Source organism: Lissotriton vulgaris, chromosome 7 (genome assembly GCF_964263255.1).
Source record: "Lissotriton vulgaris chromosome 7, aLisVul1.2, whole genome shotgun sequence".
Lineage (NCBI taxonomy): Eukaryota > Metazoa > Chordata > Amphibia > Caudata > Salamandridae > Lissotriton > Lissotriton vulgaris.
Window position 1 is genome coordinate 1,755,494,972 of NC_141695.1, and position 18,998 is coordinate 1,755,513,969.

The 18,998-nt window shown below is 45.1% G+C and overlaps 1 protein-coding gene across 1 annotated transcript in view; it reads left to right on the top strand.

Moving 5' to 3' along the window:
- LOC147706590 (V-set and immunoglobulin domain-containing protein 10-like) overlaps positions 1–18,998 on the top strand; it is a 190,073-nt gene that overhangs the window by 51,564 nt on the left and 119,511 nt on the right. Inside the window, exon 2 of the mRNA XM_086933083.1 lies at positions 6,744–6,989. Coding sequence (XP_086789209.1) covers positions 6,744–6,989 — 246 coding nt within the window. The remainder of the gene's footprint in view (positions 1–6,743; positions 6,990–18,998) is intronic.

Below are 18,998 nucleotides of genomic sequence, written 5' to 3' on the forward strand. Positions count from 1 at the left end.
GCAGAAACCACCAAAATCAGTCCCCAGGCTGCCCAAAAAAGCAGCCCACAGCAGGAATTTGGATTCCGACCCCTCCGGCATTGCCCAAGTGCCCGCTTTACTAATCCAGCACTGATTGTTAGTGCCTGTCAGAGCCTCTTTCAGGGGCCACAGCGCATGTAGGGACTACTGCAACCAACCGTTATGGTTGAAGCCTTTTAATGCTGGTGTCTTACACCCGTCCTACTATGAGCTCCGTGTACTTGAGCCAAGCTCCACTTCCGCACTTGACTCTCTGTGGTAGTGCGAGCCGAGCAGCCTAAGGTTTCTCGAGAGGAGGGAGGTGTAGGGCAGACACAGGCTCATGATTAAATGTACATCCAGCATCCAAAATAATTCAATGTCCAGCCAAATGCTCACTTTAATTAAAAGTTGCATTTATACACACACTCAAAGAGAAATATGGTACAAACTAAATACCATTCTCTTCTCAAGGTCTACATTCTAGCGGGGGCACCAGCGACTCTCTCTTCTAGGTATGGACTGGTTATTCTCCATTTACTTGAGACAACATCCAGGCAAGGCACCGCTAGGCAATACGAGTCTTAGAAGTTCCACAGTGACTATTCAAAATCAAAAGTGTCCCAGCACCCAGTCAGAGCAGATTTCCCTCAAGGTCTCTGCGACTCAAGGTGCAGCCTTATCTGCTCCCACTGGAGACAAGATGGAAGGGTCAGTGGTCCTGGGTCGAATTCAACCTCGGCTGGTGTTGGCGATGATCAGTAGTCTTGCTGTGGCTTGCACAGGGACTGAACCTCCACAGACCTCCTCTATTGTGGTAATCAACTCCCAGCAGCGCATAGTTCATAGGCAATGGCCTTCAGCTTCTTCTGCAGCTCCAGCTTGGCACACCGGTACCAAATACCAGATGTCTTCAGTAGAACAAGCATTGGCAAAGCCAGTAGGTCTTGACTTCAAAATGAGCACTCAAGGCAGCAACCCTCCTCAGGACAGCCCTCTCTGTGCCATAGAGCGTCACCACGGTGACAGCACTCAGTGTTCAGCATATTCGTCTCCTGGCATACGGGGGTTGTGAGCCACGCATTTAAGGTGGCGTCCCTCTTCAGGTCCCTGAGCCATACAGGACGGTGACCCTATCTTCAATGCACTTCTTCACCCGGGCAACAGCCCATAAGATCCCCTGCAGCTCCCACAGAGCATAGGGGGGACTCAAACTACAGCTATAGGGCGTCCCTCTTTGTGTCACAATGATGTACAGGGTAACAGCACTCTTCTTACAGCACTGCTCCAGGGGGACAGTCCTTAACCCTCACCACAGCCCACACCTGGCATACGGGGGTTGTGAACAATGCACATTGGGGCACATTCCGATTGGTGCACAGTCCGAATGGCGTACAGTCCGATCGGTGCACAGTCCTAACATGGACCCGAATCTCACACCCTGCTTCAGGGGTACAGTTGAAGGGATCCCCATTGGACCTCGCTCCTCCCAGGGGATCTAGTGCTCCTCAAAGAGTCATCTGGTCTCCGGTCAGGCAGAAGCAGGTGCTCCATGCTCCCGGGCGAGCCTTCTTGATTCTCACGGGTGAAGTCCCCTCACCCAGCAAGGAGAATGGCAGAGCCTTAGTTCCCACTCCTGATGCACTCAGGCAGAACTCATGCTGAGCTTCTCCGTGCTGAGGCACAGCTTTAGTTCGGTATTTTGGGAGTCTCGAGCTCCCCTTTTGATAATCTATTTCCAGACAGAAATGTGATTTACTGTCCATGTATTTAAAGTTCATGTTCTGGGGGTTGCCCACTTTGAAGCGCCCATTCCTCAGTTGTGCTGCTCCTCCATAGAACAGTACATTAAAACAGGAGTTTTGATAGCCCCAAACATAGGCCATGGGAGTAACTAGAGGATCACACCTACTTTTCAGTCTCAGTGATATGTGCATCAAACGGTTACAAAGACCACCATCTCTACCCAATTGCACACACATGCGTGCTGACTCTTCTGCACTGTACCACTTTACAGGCATACACACATCCCCTTACGTACACGCAAATATGAGTGCTGACTATCACTGCATGCAACCCAACCCAATATAGGCAAAGGATGATTCCAAACAATGCTGAGAAGCAGCAGGCAAAGCATCTCGCACTTCCACCGTATCCCTGAAGACATACGTGGTGCACACCCTATCTTCTTCATTTTATTTTCCTGAATCATAATTCATATTCAAATTGTTACAGTGTCAGTCAACTTGTTTCGTTCACAACAGTGAACTTCTTCAGGAGTTCCTATTCAAGTGCCAATAATTCATTATTGATTCCATAAACTCTATCATATGACTTCCTTATTCTTAATGTTCTATTATGTGATTCATCAATTCATAATTCCAAAAGTGCATATCTTCTACTCAATTTCTCATACCCAGTACCCATCATGGGAACCACATTATCCTTTGCCTGGTGGGTATTTTTGTACCTTATCACCATTTTTCTTTTTTAATCCCGCCAGCTGTGCTTGCCATCTGTTCTAAATCTGCAGGGAGAGGATGAGGTGAGGACACAGAGGCAGAACGTTACACAAGTCGCCAGGAAACAGGTACAATGGCCTGTTCACTCTACTGATCACTAATATTGAAAACACAGGGCCCGATTCACAGAAATAATTTAAGACAAAATCCTAAACTTACTACCATTTTGGTATTCACAGAAGGCGCTTACTCATTTCATTATTCACAGAAGTTAGGAGTCCTAACTTTAGGACTTCTAAATGCCTTCTGTGAATACCAAAAGTCTTAAAGTTAGGATTTTTCTCAGTTTAGGAGTAGTAAAGTTAGGAATCCTAACTTTAGGACTCCTAAATGCCTTCTGTGAATACCAAAAGTCTTAAAGTTAGGATTTTTCTCAGTTTAGGAGTAGTAAAGTTAGGAATCCTAACTTTAGGACTCCTAAATGCCTTCTGTGAATACCAAAAGTCTTAAAGTTAGGATTTTTCTCAGTTTAGGAGTAGTACAGTTAGGAATCCTAACTTTAGGACTCCTAAATGCCTTCTGTGAATACTGAAAGCCTTAAAGTTAGGATGTTTCTCAGTTTGGTAGTAGTAAAGTTAGGACTCCTAACTTTAGGACTCCTAAATGCCTTCTGTGAATACCAAAAGTCTTAAAGTTAGGATTTTTCTCAGTTTAGGAGTAGTAAAGTTAGGACTCCTAACTTTAAGACTCCTAAATGCCTTCTTTAAATACCGAAAATCCTAAAGTTAGGATTTTTCTCAGTTTAGGAGCAGTAAAGTTAGGACTCCTAACTTTAGGACTCCTAAATGACTTCTGTGAATACTGAAATGAGTAAGTGCCTTCTGTGAATACCAAAATGGTAGTAAGTTTACTATTTTGTCTTAAGTTAGTTCTGTGAATCGGGCCCACAGTTTTCTGCCACCGCTGTGCTTTTGCTGCTCAACTCCAGGTGGAGGCAGTGGCCTTCCAGTGTCTGAGGGCAGTGATTTGGGCGCCTCTCCCAGTCTAAGCAAAACTGCAATCCGTGAGACAGGCGTAGGTCATGGCGCACACACATGATCCTTGTTTGCCAATGTCCAAAAATTGTTCCCAAGGTTCCAGATCTATCCACAGCTGGGGCACTCAGGGCAGGGGTACACATCCACTGCCATGCAAGGGACTTTTCCGTCCCACCAATGCCTGTACTTCTGGGTTAGTGGCATGAGAGACGGCTCCACCATCTCTACCACTGAACTGACTTACCTTTTAGATGTATGTGCACAAGTGCAAGAACAGAAGGCCACCGCTCACACTTGAATAAGCCACTTACTGAATGGGTCTGACCTGCTGACCCATGCTGTGAGTAGTGGGTGGAAGCAAAATTTAAATGACACAAGAACAGACCAATGGACAAAGAGCGCTGCCTGAAAGCGACTATTAGCAAGTAGATTAATATGTCGTTTCACTGAAATCAAAATGTCTTCTCTATCGCCAGACCTAACATCAGTTCCCCAGAAGAGAGCAGTGTAAGACACAAGTAAATCACCAATGCTTTGGGGGCACAACATGGACAAGCCCCCATATGTCTTCACAAAAAACTGCTGAGTTGTCCAATAGGCCAAATCTAAAAATAAAAGTAACTTGAAAGTAACAGAGCAAAAAGTTAAGTGAGAAATGTATGATCTATTAGAAAGCTTTAATACATTTAGGAAATATAGCTTCTTTTCAATCACATCTGATTAAAAACTCAAGCGGAAACAATTTTAGAATTATAAAGCATTTATTTAGACAGTTAAAAAAACATAACTTTTCCGGTATTTATGTCCTAAAATGCAACTTTTGGAAATTTATCATGATTACTGAACAAACTGTATTACCTTTTTGATTTACACCTTATGAAAAGGAATGACAAAAAAAGTTGGGCTTTTGTTGCCAAAGATTAATGCTGAGAGGCCTGACTGTTTCCAGGCCGAATCCTAGCAGTTAACGGGTTAATCATCATGTGTTTCCCGCGTTGTAAGACTCTTGGACATATTTGGGGACATGAAGAAGCCGAATATTAGTAATGTTGAAGTGGGATGGGATCAGATTCATTTACTGATGGACAGAGTTGTCCTGTAAAGAACCTGGGGTAAGAGTCGGGGGGGGGGGGGGGGCGTCAAATAGGAAATTTAAAAGAAGATACAATAAGTATAGACTATGAAACAAAGGTAGAAAATTGCTTACAATGCAGCACATAAGCAAAGTGGGGAAAAATGAGAAAGATTTTTGTGCAAATCCCTTTCTATGATTCTTTGCAGATAGGCGTTTGTGTCAAAACCCATGGGTGGATGCTGGGGAACACCAAGACCCCACCATGGAACTCCCCCTTGATGCAAAGTAATGCAAGACAGTGCATTGAGCAACCTTTATTACTTTGGGTTACTTTCCAATGCAATTGCAGATTCATAACAAGTTGTTTCAACAGAAGTACACTTTCTATTTGAAGGTACTGTTTTTTTTATTTTTGGTCTGGCAGGGAGCGGGTGGCTGGAAGACATAATGCTGTTATTGAGTCCTATTCTGGGAGCTGATCAGTACTTCTCAAACTACAATATTTCCCTGCAGTCCTTATTCATAATGTGGCACTACAATAACTCCAGGTGGAGACAGCCACTCTAACCCACTGTGTAAGGGGATACTCCCAGATGTAGAGCTGCGCACTGTGAGCAGCAGTGCAGTGCACAGACAGGAGGATCTGTGCAGTGCCTGGAGTAGACTGCATTAGATACCGGCAGACAGTGGTGTTGTAGCCGTGATACGAGAGGAAGTAAATACTGTTCACTACGGTTCAATCAGGACAAAGGCTTTCGTTACTTGGTGGAAATGAGAGGTTGGGGCCCTGAGTGTTTCAGAGGAGCGAAGACGGAGATATCCTGAGCTGGGCGTGAGGTCTGTGTGGGATCCTGAGCTGGGAGTGAGATCCATATGGAATCCTGAGCTGGGTGTGAGTCTAAGTGGTATCCTGAGCTGGGCATGAGGTCTCTGTGAGATCCTGAGCTGGGACTAAGGTCTGTGCGGTATCCTAAGATGGGTGTGAGCTCTATGCAGGATCCTGAGCTGGGTGTGAGCTCTATGTGGGATCCTGAGCTTGGTGTGAGCTCTATGTGGGATCCTGAGCTTGGTGTGAGCTCTATGCAGGATCCTGAGCTGGGTGTGAGCTCTATGTGGGATCCTGAGCTGGGTGTGAGCTCTGAGTGGGATCCTGAGCTTGGTGTGAGCTCTGAGTGGGATCCTGAGCTGGGTGTGAGCTCTGAGTGGGATCCTGAGCTGGGTGTGAGCTCTATGTGGGATCCTGGGCTGAGTGTGAGCTCTGTGTGGGTTCCTGAGGTGAGTGTGAGCTCTGTGTGGGATCCTAAGCTGGGTGTGAGCTCTGAGTGGGATCCTGAGCTTGGTGTGAGCTCTGAGTGGGATCCTGAGCTGGGTGTGAGCTCTATGTGGGATCCTGGGCTGAGTGTGAGCTCTGTGTGGGTTCCTGAGGTGAGTGTGAGCTCTATGTGGGATCCTGAGCTGGGTGTGAGCTCTGAGTGGGATCCTGAGCTTGGTGTGAGCTCTGAGTGGGATCCTGAGCTGGGCGTGAGCTCTGAGTGGGATCCTGAGCTGGGTGTGAGCTCTATGTGGGATCCTGGGCTGAGTGTGAGCTCTGTGTGGGTTCCTGAGGTGAGTGTGAGCTCTATGTGGGATCCTGAGCTGGATGTGAGCTCTATGTGGGATCCTGAGCTGGGCGGGAGGTCTATGTGGGATCCTGAGCAGGGTGTGAGTCTACGTGGGATCCTGAGGTTGGTGTGAGATCTACACAGGATCCTGGGCTGGACATGAGGTCTATGTAGGATCCTGACCTGGGTGAGAGGTCCATGTGGGATTTTGGGCTGGGTGTGAGTTCTGCACAGGATTCTAAGCTGGGTGAAGCTCTTTGTTGGATCCTGAGCTGGGTGTGATCTCTTCGTGGGATCCAGAGCTGGGTGTGAGCTCTTCGTGGGATCCGTTGCTGGGTGTGAACTCTTCATGGGATCCGGAACTGGGTGTGAGCTCTTCACTGGATCCGGAGCTGGGTGTGACCTCTTTGTGTGATCCTGACTGGAGGTGAGGTCTGCAAGGGATCCTGAGCTTGTCGAGAGATCTACACGGTTGTCTGCTTGTTGTCCATTTCAGGGTGCTGTGAACACAAGGCCAGTGCTCAGGATGGAGCCGCTCCTCACTCCATTTCTCTTTCTTCCCTTTCAGTGAGACCCAGTGTAGGGATCCAGTGTGGAGCTCAGAGTATCAATGACAGTCACGCGGAGCTCTCGTGCTCCTGGCCTGGGGGCACCCCACCTGCCAAGGTACAGCTGCAGTTGCCCCCCTGCACTGAAGTTGGTGAAGGCGACGAGGTGAAGTGTAATGTGTCCCAGAGCGATATCACTCCTAACATGACCCTCACATGCGGAGGGGAGCACGAAGGCTACACCAACAACTGTTCTTTGGCACTGGGTAAGTGTATAGTGTTCACCATAATTTACCTCACTCTGCATATTGTTTCTCAGTGCCTTGCTGTGCATTACTACCATCAAGAGCAATTGTCATGAACGCTGGCTTTAAACCACGTTTTTCACTGTTCTGACAACAGGAAAGCACACTCCAAGCTCTGAAGGCACTCCTTTAGCCGGTGGTCTTCTGAGACCTTCACCCAGGCCTCTAGAAACTGGACTTACCTGTTACTTGTGAGTCTGAGGAGACCAGCCCACTGTCGCAGAGCCGCTGTCACAGAGCTGCTGTCACAGAGCAGTTGTCAAAGACCTGCTGTCACAGAGCTGCTGCCAGAGCCGCTGTCACAGAGCCGCTGTCACTGATCCGCTATCATAGGGCCACTGTCAGAGCTCTGCCACAGAGCTGCTGTCAAAGACCTGCTCCTATGGAGCCGCTGCCACAGAGCTGCTGCCCCAGAGCCGTTGTCACAGAGCCACTGTCTCAGAGCCGCTGTCACAGGGCAACTGTCGGAGTCCCTGTCACAGAGCTACCGTCAAAGGCCTGCTGCCCCAGAGCCGCTGTCACAGAGCCACTGTCACAGAGCTGCTGTCACAGGGCAACTGTCAGAGTCCCTGTCACAGAGCTACCGTCAAAGACCTGCTGTCACAGAGCCGCTCTCACAGAGCCGCTGTCACAGAGCCACTGTCACAGAGCCGCTCTCACAGAGCTGCTGTCACAGAGCCGCTGTCACAGAGCCGCTATCACAAAGCCACTGTCTCACAGCCGCTGTCACAGGCCAACTGTCAGAGTCCCTGTCACAGAGCTACAGTCAAAGACGTGCTGTCTCAGAGCAGCTGCCACAAATCCACTATCAGCACAGCATGAGTCTCTCTCTCACAGTGAATCCTTGAGAGCAGACCATCAGGTAGGAAGAGGAGGGAAGACAGATGGTGGCGAGGGAGAGTGGCAGGCATTTGTATTTTTATAGGCAGGTTGGGGAGGCAGTTGCTTGCAGGACTCTAGACACTTTTGAGGCAGGTTGAGTGAGAGGAGGACATGTTGTGCAAGTCTCCCTCATGTCCTCTGTAAACAACTGCTGGCTGCTGATCTGAGCTCTAGAACATGTTTTAGGTCGGCCATTCAAAACAGAACATTTTAGATGTGCACTTTTAAAACATTTTTGCTTTCCTCCTTTGGGCTCCAGGGGACCTTGGAGACCACCTGGGCTTCCCTATCAATATCTATTTCACTTCATGTGGAAAACAACCTTGTGATTTGCAGCTACCCATCTCCAGTTCTTCATCTTACAGGGCTGGCATCTTTGTCTCACTATCTACACTCTGAGCATTATGAGACCTCACACATAAGCACCACCCCTCTTGTTTAGTATCCTGAACATCAAAAGCCACGACATTTTCCAAACCAACTGCACACACATCCCACGTCTCGTGCAGTAGTAGTACAAGGGCTCTGTGGAGAGCAAAGAAGCTTGCCCTAAGCAACAGTATGGGACAATTCAAGTTACTTTCATTGAGAGCAGAAAAGAGTGGCCATCGATGAGTCTCTTGTTGCAGGACCAGGGGCGCTCATGACCAGGCAGGTCTGTGCTTCCATCTGTAAGGACCAGTCACACATCAATCCTGAGAACAAATGTGGTCTTTGAGCTGCAAAATGATGCACTTTTTATGAAACATCACAAGAGTTACTTTTGCAGAGGCCCGAGAGTGATCATGACCCACAGAAGATAGTTTGTAACAACAAACCAGACCAGCTGGAATTTTGGAAAATGGTAAACAATTATTGTATGTCAATGGCAAGAAGCTTAATTGGAACATTATTCAAAAAAAAAAAGCTTCAACCATTACGCTGATCCGTTGAAATGACCTTTCCATTCTCGGAATCAGCGGTGAGTGGATTCGTACCTGGCAGCACACTCTAGTCATGATAGTGTCTGTCTTGATCACAAAGTTACCTATTGTACAGAGAGATACTTTTCATACGTCCAATAATCAGGAATTAAGCCAGGTAAAAAGGATTCACTGTAAGACCCTTCAACATACTTTACAACAGAATATAGCATGTTACAACGCATGCTATAACATTGCATACTCTTACACTGCGGTCGTTACAACAACCGTATTGTTAGTACACAATGTATTTACATCGCAAGTCATTACAACGACTTGCACAAGGGGGCGCGCTGGACTTAGGAATAGCATTATTTACTATTCCTACTCCAGTTTGCGCAACAGAAGGGAAGGTTTTGGAATTTATTTCCAATACTTGAGCGCTCCCTAATGCAAGTCATTGTAATGACTTGCAATGTAAATGCATTGCATACTAACAACGCAGTCGTTGTAACAACAGCGTTGTCAAGGTAGCACAATGTAATGATAGCCTTGTAAACGCTGTTTCCCCTTAAAACAAGCTCCCTCAAAGGACTTTGAGGCAAAAATCAGAAACCTGAAGATCGCATACAGGAGGAAAATCACAGAACTGAAACATGACAAACAAGAAAATGCCTGTACCGAACTGTTACAGGCCATCTCGTCGTGAAACGAACGGGCCTTTTGGACTCAGGTCGGTGAAGGCTCTTGGTCCAGTCAGAGGCCCAACGAACTGTTCATATCAAGCGACAAGTGGGACATTTATATAAAGTCCCTATATAAATCAGTCATTAATGGCTTATTCGAATCTTCAACTGACTTTGTATCATATTCTGCCATCACAAAAGAGGAAATAACAAAATTAATAAGAAGTTCTTGCTCTTTTAAAGCTTCTGGCCCACACGGGATGCATATAGACGTGGTCAAACTAGATGTCTCCTCCTGGAGTTCATTACTGGAACAGCTCTTCTATGTCCCCATGACCTGGTAGGTGCCTGCCTCATGGAAAGGTGCAGTAGCTCATCCAATCTAAAAAAGGGGACCCAAACAAAATCCAGCCAGCTATAGATTAATAGCCCTCCCAGATTATGAAGGCAAGCTATTCACTAAACACATGTTAAATAAAGTGACAAAATGGGCTAGGGGCTACTAAACAACTTCTAATACCACTAACACAAAACTGGGTTCTGCCTAGGCTGCTCAACTGTTGACAACATGTTGACTGATTGTAAAATCAATCATTGAAAAACAAAACAACGCTGTTTGCATGTTTTGTGGATTATTCCACTGCCTTCGGCAATGTGGATCTGCAAAGACTGTGGGCAAAACCCAAGAAGTAGAAAATCGAGCCCTTATTGCATTTAGTTACTGAGTTGCAAACTGACTCATGGCTGTAAGTATGGTTCTATCTCATGTTTTGACATCCAACTTCCACACTGAGAATGGCCCCAAACAAGGGTGTATTCTACCTCCCTGATTATTCTCTTTGTATATCACTGGTCTGACACTGGGCCCGATTCACAGAACTAACTTAAGACAAAATCCTAAACTTACTACCATTTTGGTATTCACAGAAGGCACTTACTCATTTTGGTATTCACAGAAGGCACTTACTCATTTCGGTATTCACAGACGTTAGGAGTCCTAACTTTAGGACTCCTAAATGCCTTCTGTGAATACCAAAATGGTAGTAAGTTTAGTATTTTGTCTTAAGTTAGTTCTGTGAATCAGGCCCTGAATCTCTTGAGTCAGACCTCGTTATTCCACCTAAGCTGGAGATACAAATATATCACACTTGTCCTACCCCGATGACCTGGGGATATTGTCACAAACACAAAAAGGCCTATAACATCTACTAATACATCGAAATGAAATCAATTTGGAGAATGGAATGATTTCCAACCTGTCAAAAGCAAACATTATGATGTTTGGAAAGAACCCTGAGCCCATGGTGTGGATATGCTTCAATCAAAACAGTCAATCAATACAACTATCTTGAAGTTACATTTGAAAGTAAGATAACATGCTCTAACCATCTATGCACCAGAAAGCTCACATCAGCCATGATTCCAAAATCTGCTATAAGTTTTTCCAGCCTGTTTGGCTGCTGAGCAATCAAATCTTTATTGAAAGCACTAAACATGAAACTTATTCAGTACTTACTTTATGCATCTCCTACAAGGTCATAGCTAGACTTGATGAAATATATATGCTGCATGTATGTAATCTTTTGCATCCCCGCACAGCACCTCCTTATTTTGTTATCAGGCTGAAACTAAATTTAAAATCTTTAATGTCACTTCACCACAGAAGCACTCTTATTCCTGTGATTGTGCAAGAATGGATTCATCAACTTTAAAATCCTTAATCCATCAGGAACTAAGGAAAACATCATACAAGGATATGGAACAGAATCTGTATCCTCGAAAACGGCTCTAGAAACACACAAAGTTTCAGATCTAGAGTTGCTGGTAAAGTGAAATCAACCAGCCCAGAAAAGTCTACTCTGGGGGACTTTACCCAGCAGACAGAGGGACAGAACACAACATAAACACATTGACTTTGTTTTTGACACCTTCGCCTCACAGAGCCAAGAATATCTAGGATCAAACCTGCCAGGCTATATGAAAATGAAATTCCTTATATTTAGACTGTTTTACATTCCCATTTTTGAATTTGAGAGGAAATGGAACTCAGTACTTTAAAGAAAAACTACTTGTCGACTCTGCAGACGTACAACTGAAACCCTTTTGCACATTTTATTTATTTGACCTAAACCTTTGCATGTAAGAAAAATGTACAACCATTGTTTAACAAGGCAAAAATAAGATCTACTGTTGAGGCTGTTAGATACTGTTTTAGTGTGAGAGGCCATAGTGCATTTATAAGGCTAATGACATTCTTAGAGAACGTTTATAAGGTGTTAGTCTTGAAAGTTAAGAAACTGTTTTTACCATTGATCTTAATTTTTTCCTTATTTATATATGTCCGGAACTGCTCAACAATCAGAATATATTCACATCAATTTTCCATTTTTTTACAACATTAACCAAGTATGTGAAAATTAAATGCAATGAGGTGTAAAGAGGTGAATAGAGGGCTCCAGAAACAGGGCATCAGGAGGGAGAGGACCATGAAAGAAGAGAGCAGTCACTGCTCTGCTGCCCCTGGAGTGGAAGCAGCTGTGAGTGGTGTCCTGTGGAGTGAGTACATCCTACAGGGCCAACAAGTCAGCCTCAGGGCCACAGTCACTTGTAGATGATCAGTTTGTTTCTGCACTTAAGGTTGCCTCTTGTGTATGTGCCCTGGATTCGCAAGGACAGGGACTTTTCTTCAATGTTGAGATCAAGGACATTCAGTACTTATGGAAACACTGTCCATTCCAGGCTTGGGCCATGGAGATGAAGCTGCTACCATTAGAGGGTGAGATGGGGGCCCGAAGACCATCACATCATTTCCAGGAAGGGCGGAGCAGTCAATATCACGCTAAAAGAAACGTGTTACCATTAGTGAAGCAGTAGGACAACTGGGGAGCCCCCACTAAAGATAGAAAATAATGAGGAGCACATTTAAGATGTGGATCTCCTCTTCAGCTGAGTAGCGCTGCATCAAATCTGAGAAAGTTACCAAATTTTCCTGTCTGTTTTCCTCTCTCGCGAGGAGCGTCCGAAGACCAGTCATCCTGCTGGGGGATGGTAACTCAAGTTCATCCCCCTCTGTGCTCCTTCCTTGGTGCAGTCTCTTCAAACCTTCACTCATGATCTTATATTCTTGTTTCTCACTCCTCCTTGCTTCCTTGCACCAGAGTCCTCTGGTCAGGGCAAGACTGCCCATTGTACCACTTTGGCATTTTACCGGTTGGCAGGAGACTAGGAGACTGAGTCAGAACTGAAAGGATCACCATGACCCACAGTGGAAGTCACCTTGGCTCCATCGCAGTCACAGCCTCCTGCACTGGGGGCTGGTTTGCGCATTTCTGCTGCAGCTGGATTTGATTTTCAGATCCACCATCTTGCAGCCCACGGAAGAGAAGGATGCATGTAAGGCGTGCCCCCATTTTATCAGCAACACACTATAAGTTTCCCAATTCTGTCCAATATATTCTAAACATCTCAATATTGTCATAACATTTGGATCTCAGCACATTTTTTACACTATATTTTGTCAGAATACCATTTAACTTTCTAAATCTGTGCTCTGAAGCAGCCTACATACCTGTAGAGCTTTATGAACTTAGAAGTAAATAAATAAGGCACTTCGGGCATATTTACAATGAAGTGATGGAGCGCGGCGTTAGCCTTCTTGGCTTAACGCAGCGCTCCACCACTTCTGAAATGCAGGACTACACCGTATTTACAATAATACTGTTCAGCCCTGCGTTCCCCCTGCTCTTGCGCTAACTTCAGCTGTCTAGCACCAACCCAGGCACCCTTGCACCAGAGCGCTAGGGTGCCTGCGTTGAGAGAATGATTGCTTATGTGCAGGAAGGTGTCCTTTCCTGCACATAAACAATCATAAATGGCAATTTGTAACTCCTATGGGTGCTGCTTTGTGCAGCACACATAGTAGTTGCAACTCGCCCTTTTTAAAATGATTGTTTATGTGCAGGAAGGGACTCCTTCCCGCACAGAAACAATTGTGCATGGCATTGTGCTGCTTCTATATGTGCTGCACAATGCAGCACATGTAGAAACAGCAAAAACAAGACTGAATCAAGCATTTCCCCTCGTTTCGCCGTGTTAAGACTAGCTTTTTTGGTCTTAATTTTAGTGCTGCCTCTTATTTAGTCCACCCTTGTAAATAGGGGGTTGTGTCAATATCAATGGGTTTTGAGGTGGAACGCCCACTGCATCACCCATTGCCCACCCCTTTCACACTAAGTATAGCATGAAAGGGTGCCCTATTTACAAGGCGATACCAAAGTGGATCAGGGACTGAGCGCTTAAGCAAATCAAACACTCACCCCCCAGTTAACTGATCTGAGTTTAATTCATCATCATTGCTTAGCTCACTCCACCACCCCAGTTCAGACATGGCCATATGCAAATCAGTCTGACCCTGTGCCTCATGGGAACAGTCCAGCTTGAACTGCCAAGCCATGTCTTCCACGGAATGCAAAGAAGCTTCCTGGGTCCAGTTTCTGGCTAATCAGCCGTCATCAGCCAGGCTAGCTTGAATCCAGTGGCAAAGTGAGCAAGGGACCCACTAAGTGGCTTAACCCTGCCTTGTAAATAATGCAAAGCCCTTATTGTCACCATGTCTTAAAAAGTGATGTTCCTGTGTTGATCGGGGCTTGTAAATATGCCCCTTTGTTATCCAGTAAACAGAAATCTAATACTTTCAAAACTAAATCTTTGATACACAAAGACCACCAACAAAGGCTAGTACATTTGTTAAGCTAGACTGATAAATACAGCAATATCATTGGCGCTAGATGAAGACATAGTGGAATTTGGCGCAGATAGTGGTCAAATTGTAAGGCTATCCAACGAAAAGAAGAGTCGGGCTAATAAAGGTGAATGCCAGGAAGAAGCCAACCCCGATAACGAGGAGTTAGGGACGTACCGCAATTCTTTGAACCAGACATTGCAGAGCCAAAACCACCAGATCTCGGCGCCACGTCTATCATCTTCACCAAAAATGTTCTCACTACTGTCACTAGGGATCGAGGATCTCAGGGGTAATGTAGATCAAAATCAGAGCGCAATCTGGGGGGGTGCACCAGATCAATTCCATCAGCATCCTCCACTGCAAAAATCCCCAACTCAGCGAGATAGCCTAAAGGCAAGCAACCCAGCAATCCCAGCAAGAAATACGACGCAGGATTCGGAGATCTCTGAAACTCCCACAACCTCACTGATGGAGCTAATTTTGTTAATGCAGAAAGCACTCCAGGGAATCCTGGAAGTATCCCTTGCAAATAACGGAGTATTAAAAGCACAGAAACATCACTTAAAGAAAATTGAGGACGAACTTGGAGAAATAAAAAGCCATTTACCAAGTAGGGTGAAGCTAACAGATACAGCCCAACCAATGGAGGAAAACAACAGGATAGTACTGGAAGAAGAAAGTGTGTTATCTCAGGAAACCAAAGCGAACTTCGTAGTATATACTGCAAAGGACCCAGCAATCACTATGGACAACGTGTATATTTCAAGAAGACCAATGCTGATAAAAAGTTGTAGAGGGTATACCACAATCGGGCCCAGGTACAGGGCAGGAAGAACCAGGAAAAAGAAAATAGCAGGTTTAAGGAAAGTGAAAGAATCAAGGAAGGGGAGGAAGAAATCAGTACTCAAAGCAACAGCCCCAACATTTAGACCTGCCCAGACAAAGGCAAAATCACCTATGCCACCTAAAACCCAGAGAGTGCCAAGGAAAAAGAAGACGCATCGGGAGGCAACAGTGATCCCTCCCCCCAACTGTATGACAAGCCAAAGAGCAAGGCCAAGGGAGGAGCGGTCTATTAATCAAAGGATGATAAGATCACAGCTACATGGTGAACCCAATAGGAAAAACAAAGGGCGGAGAGGAGGAAGAACAAGCATCAACCAAGGGAACGAAATGAATAAGAATCTATGTGTGAGTGAAGAGAACAAATGGTTATTCCTGGATCGGATAATAGCAGGGAGGAAAAGGAAGGCGTCAAGAGTCATAAACCCCCCGAATAGAGCACAGATTCTAGCCGCATTTGCAAATTGCGGCAGCCTGAGAGGAATCGGTTCAAATGACCTTCAGCAGGTTGGCTTTGAAGAAAATAAGCAGGGAAAGGAAATAACAAAAATCACCCTATATTCCGACTTGGTAAAAAGGGCAATCCTGAATGCCTCAAATGAAATTATGCAACAGGGAATAAGGGTTATCCCCGAGTGTGAGACAAAATCTGCGAAAGAATATAACTTCTTAAAACATCATGCGGGGCTCCAGAAGAGACAAGTGACAGTTTATAAAGAACCAAAAGGCGATCGAAGCGCGCTGAATATTGTAATCAATAACTCAGGCAATGACTCTTCATGGGGTAACTGGTCGTTATACAATACCCCCGAGGGGGAAAGCATTGAAAGAAATACCATGGATACAGAGGATGAAGGCGGTATGAGCGACGTCGAATAGGATGGAGGGGGTTCGCAAGAACTAGGTCTCTTATCTTGGAATGTAAATGGGCTAGGCAATGATCAAAAATGGGAATATATAAAGGAAACTATAATTAAGGTAGACATTGCCTGCCTACAAGAGACCTGGTTATGCGACGATACCCCAACTTTGGTTGGTTATGCCCAGATTAATCACCCCGCCATAAAGAAAAACCGCGGGAGGCCGTCTGGGGGCCTGCTGACATTGGTATCAACAAAAGTATTGAGGGAAATAAAACTGTTGAAAACAAATTGTAAATGGGTCCAAGCAAGTAGGATCGAACTTATGACGGTGGATCAAAGTTACAAAATTTTGATTTTATTAAACGTATACATGCAGTGGGAAAATGGGGAGGAGTATGTAAGGGAAATGAGATTTTTTAAAAAGGATATAGATAGTATTTTAGAAAATTATCCAGCAGATACAGTAATGATTCTGGGGGACTTCAACCACAAACTGAACCCAAAAAAGGTTGACATTTGGAATAGGGAACAGTTAGAGGCATGCGGTATAAACCCAGCAAGGTTCCCATCTGGGGAATTAGCGAGACAAGACCACGACTTAATAAATAGCCTAGGAGGCAGGGGGTTCCACTGTGTAAACGGAAGAACTGAGTCTGATACACCAGCGGGAAAAACATTTATTCCAGGGCAACAGAAGTGCCCAATTGACTATATTTTTCTACAGGCTTGGAACTTCCACCAGATTAGGCATTTCAAGGTAGAACAGAAAGAGGTGAGCGACCACAAAACCTTACACTTAGTAATAGCGGGGGGCAAGAAATTACAGCGAGAAACAGTGTCCACCCAGGAGGTTGAGTATCCTAAACGAGTGACGACACGTTTAACAGAGGAATTCGTAGAAAAATTGAAGGCCATGCAAATAAAAATGGCTCCCGAAAACTATGAAAATAAAAAACTGGAATGGTTTATGGTAAAACTAGAAGAACTAGTTCAATGCCTGGAGATAAAATTAAAAGGGGTCAAGCCGATAAGGGCAAAACAATCAAATCGTGGTAAAAGGTTCTCTGTGGAGTGCCAAAATAAAAAAAGGGAGATAAGAGCCGAACAAAGGAAACAAAAAAAGAAGTTTACACAAGAGAGATATGAGTACCTAACTAAGCTGAAAAAAGAATTCAAGCAAATGGCTCTGGAAGCAAAATGGTCACACAAAGAAGAATGTTGGCAAGAACTCTTAATTGCCATAGAGAATAAAAACCTAAGGCAATTCTGGCAGCTAGTAAAGGCAGCAGCTGGATCATCAGAGGGCGAATTAAGCTGTGTGGTGAGCGAGGCAGCATGGGATGCCTATATAAGAGAATTGTACGCGGTGAGGGGTCCTAGAGAGGAGATGAAGGCCAAAACCTGGCAAGGAATCTCAGAAGATTTTCTAGTTAATTTTAATGAAGAACAAGTCGAGTACATAATAAAAGATCTTAAGTTAACCCGGGCAGCAGGCCCAGACAATTTACCTGCAATAATCCTGAAGACCGAGGTCAAATGGTGGGCAAGATTCCTCGCAAAGATGTTCCAGGTAGTGCTAAAAGAAGGAGTAATTCCCCCAACCTGGAAAGGGGCCATAATCAGGCCGATCCATAAAAAGGGGAGCAAAGATGCTCCAGGAAATTATCGGCTGATTAATCTCCTAGACATTGGAGAAAAAGTATTCGCTAAGATTGTCCTAAAACAACTGAATACGTGGGTTGAGGCGTACCAAATAATCCCCATAGAACAGGGCGGTTTTAGACCGGGCCACTCGACAATAGACCACGGGTTTGCCCTATGGGCGATGGCGAGGAAGTCGACGGAACAAAATGGCAAGTTATGCTGTTGTTTCGTCGACTTTAAAGCAGCCTTTGACTCTGTGGATCGAGTTAGCCTATGGGATACATTAAAGAGGCTAAATATCCCAAAAGACCTTCTCACTATAATTATAGAACTCCATAGGGAAAATTGGGGGCAAGTAATTAAAGACACTGGGGGCTCCCTAACTCCCAAAATACCCATCGCCAACGGGCTAAGACAGGGCTGTGTGCTGGCCCCCCAATTATTTTCGATTTTCCTGTCAGACCTTCCGGCACACCACGAGGTGGAGGGTAGTGCCAGCCCCAAAATGGACGGAAACAAGATACCCTGCCTATTGTACGCGGATGACCTGGTGATAGTAGACCAGACCGAGAGAGGCCTCCAAAGGAAGCTAAATGCTTTCAATACCTACTGTGCCAACAAATTCTTAACCATCAATCTGGACAAAACTAAAACCCTATGCTTTGGGAAAAAGCCAAACAGATTTAGTTGGTTCATAGGGAACCTTAAACTTGAGACAGTAGATGAGTACCGATATTTGGGTATCTGGTTCGACAGGGCCTTGAACTGGTCTACACACATGGAAACGCAAAAAGCAAAGGCACTTTCCTCCATATGCGGCCTAAAAAGGTTCAATAGGGACTATGGCGAGAAATCACACCGACCAATACTCAGAGCCTTTGACGCAATGATCCCCCCGCAAGTTTTATATGGTGCAGAGATCCTTTATTTGAGCGGTAAGGGATCTTGGGACACGATGGAGGGTAACTGCATAAAAAGGCTCCTATCTCTTCCTCAATCTGCAATGATACAAGCCATCAGAACTGAATTAGGTACAAAGTCTTGGGTAACTTTAACCCAGATGGCTGTGATCAGATTTTGGAAGAGACTAGACGACCCCGAAAGTAAAAAAGTAGCATATTGGTGTCGTAAAGAAATTCAGAAAAGCGAGTTAAAATGGGCAAAGTCCAGTAGGGAAAAATTGAAGGGAATCTGCAACGCACTAGAGATCGATTTAGATTTGAGCTCATATCAAATACTTATCACCAAAGGCGATTTGAAGCAAAGGGGGAAAGAGGTCTCGAAATTAACTGATATGGGTTACCTAACTAAGAAAAATCTGTGGCACACATGCTAAATGCGTGGCCCCAGGAAAACTGGTTCCCATATCTCGATAGATTACCCAATCGTGGACTCAGGCAAGAGAT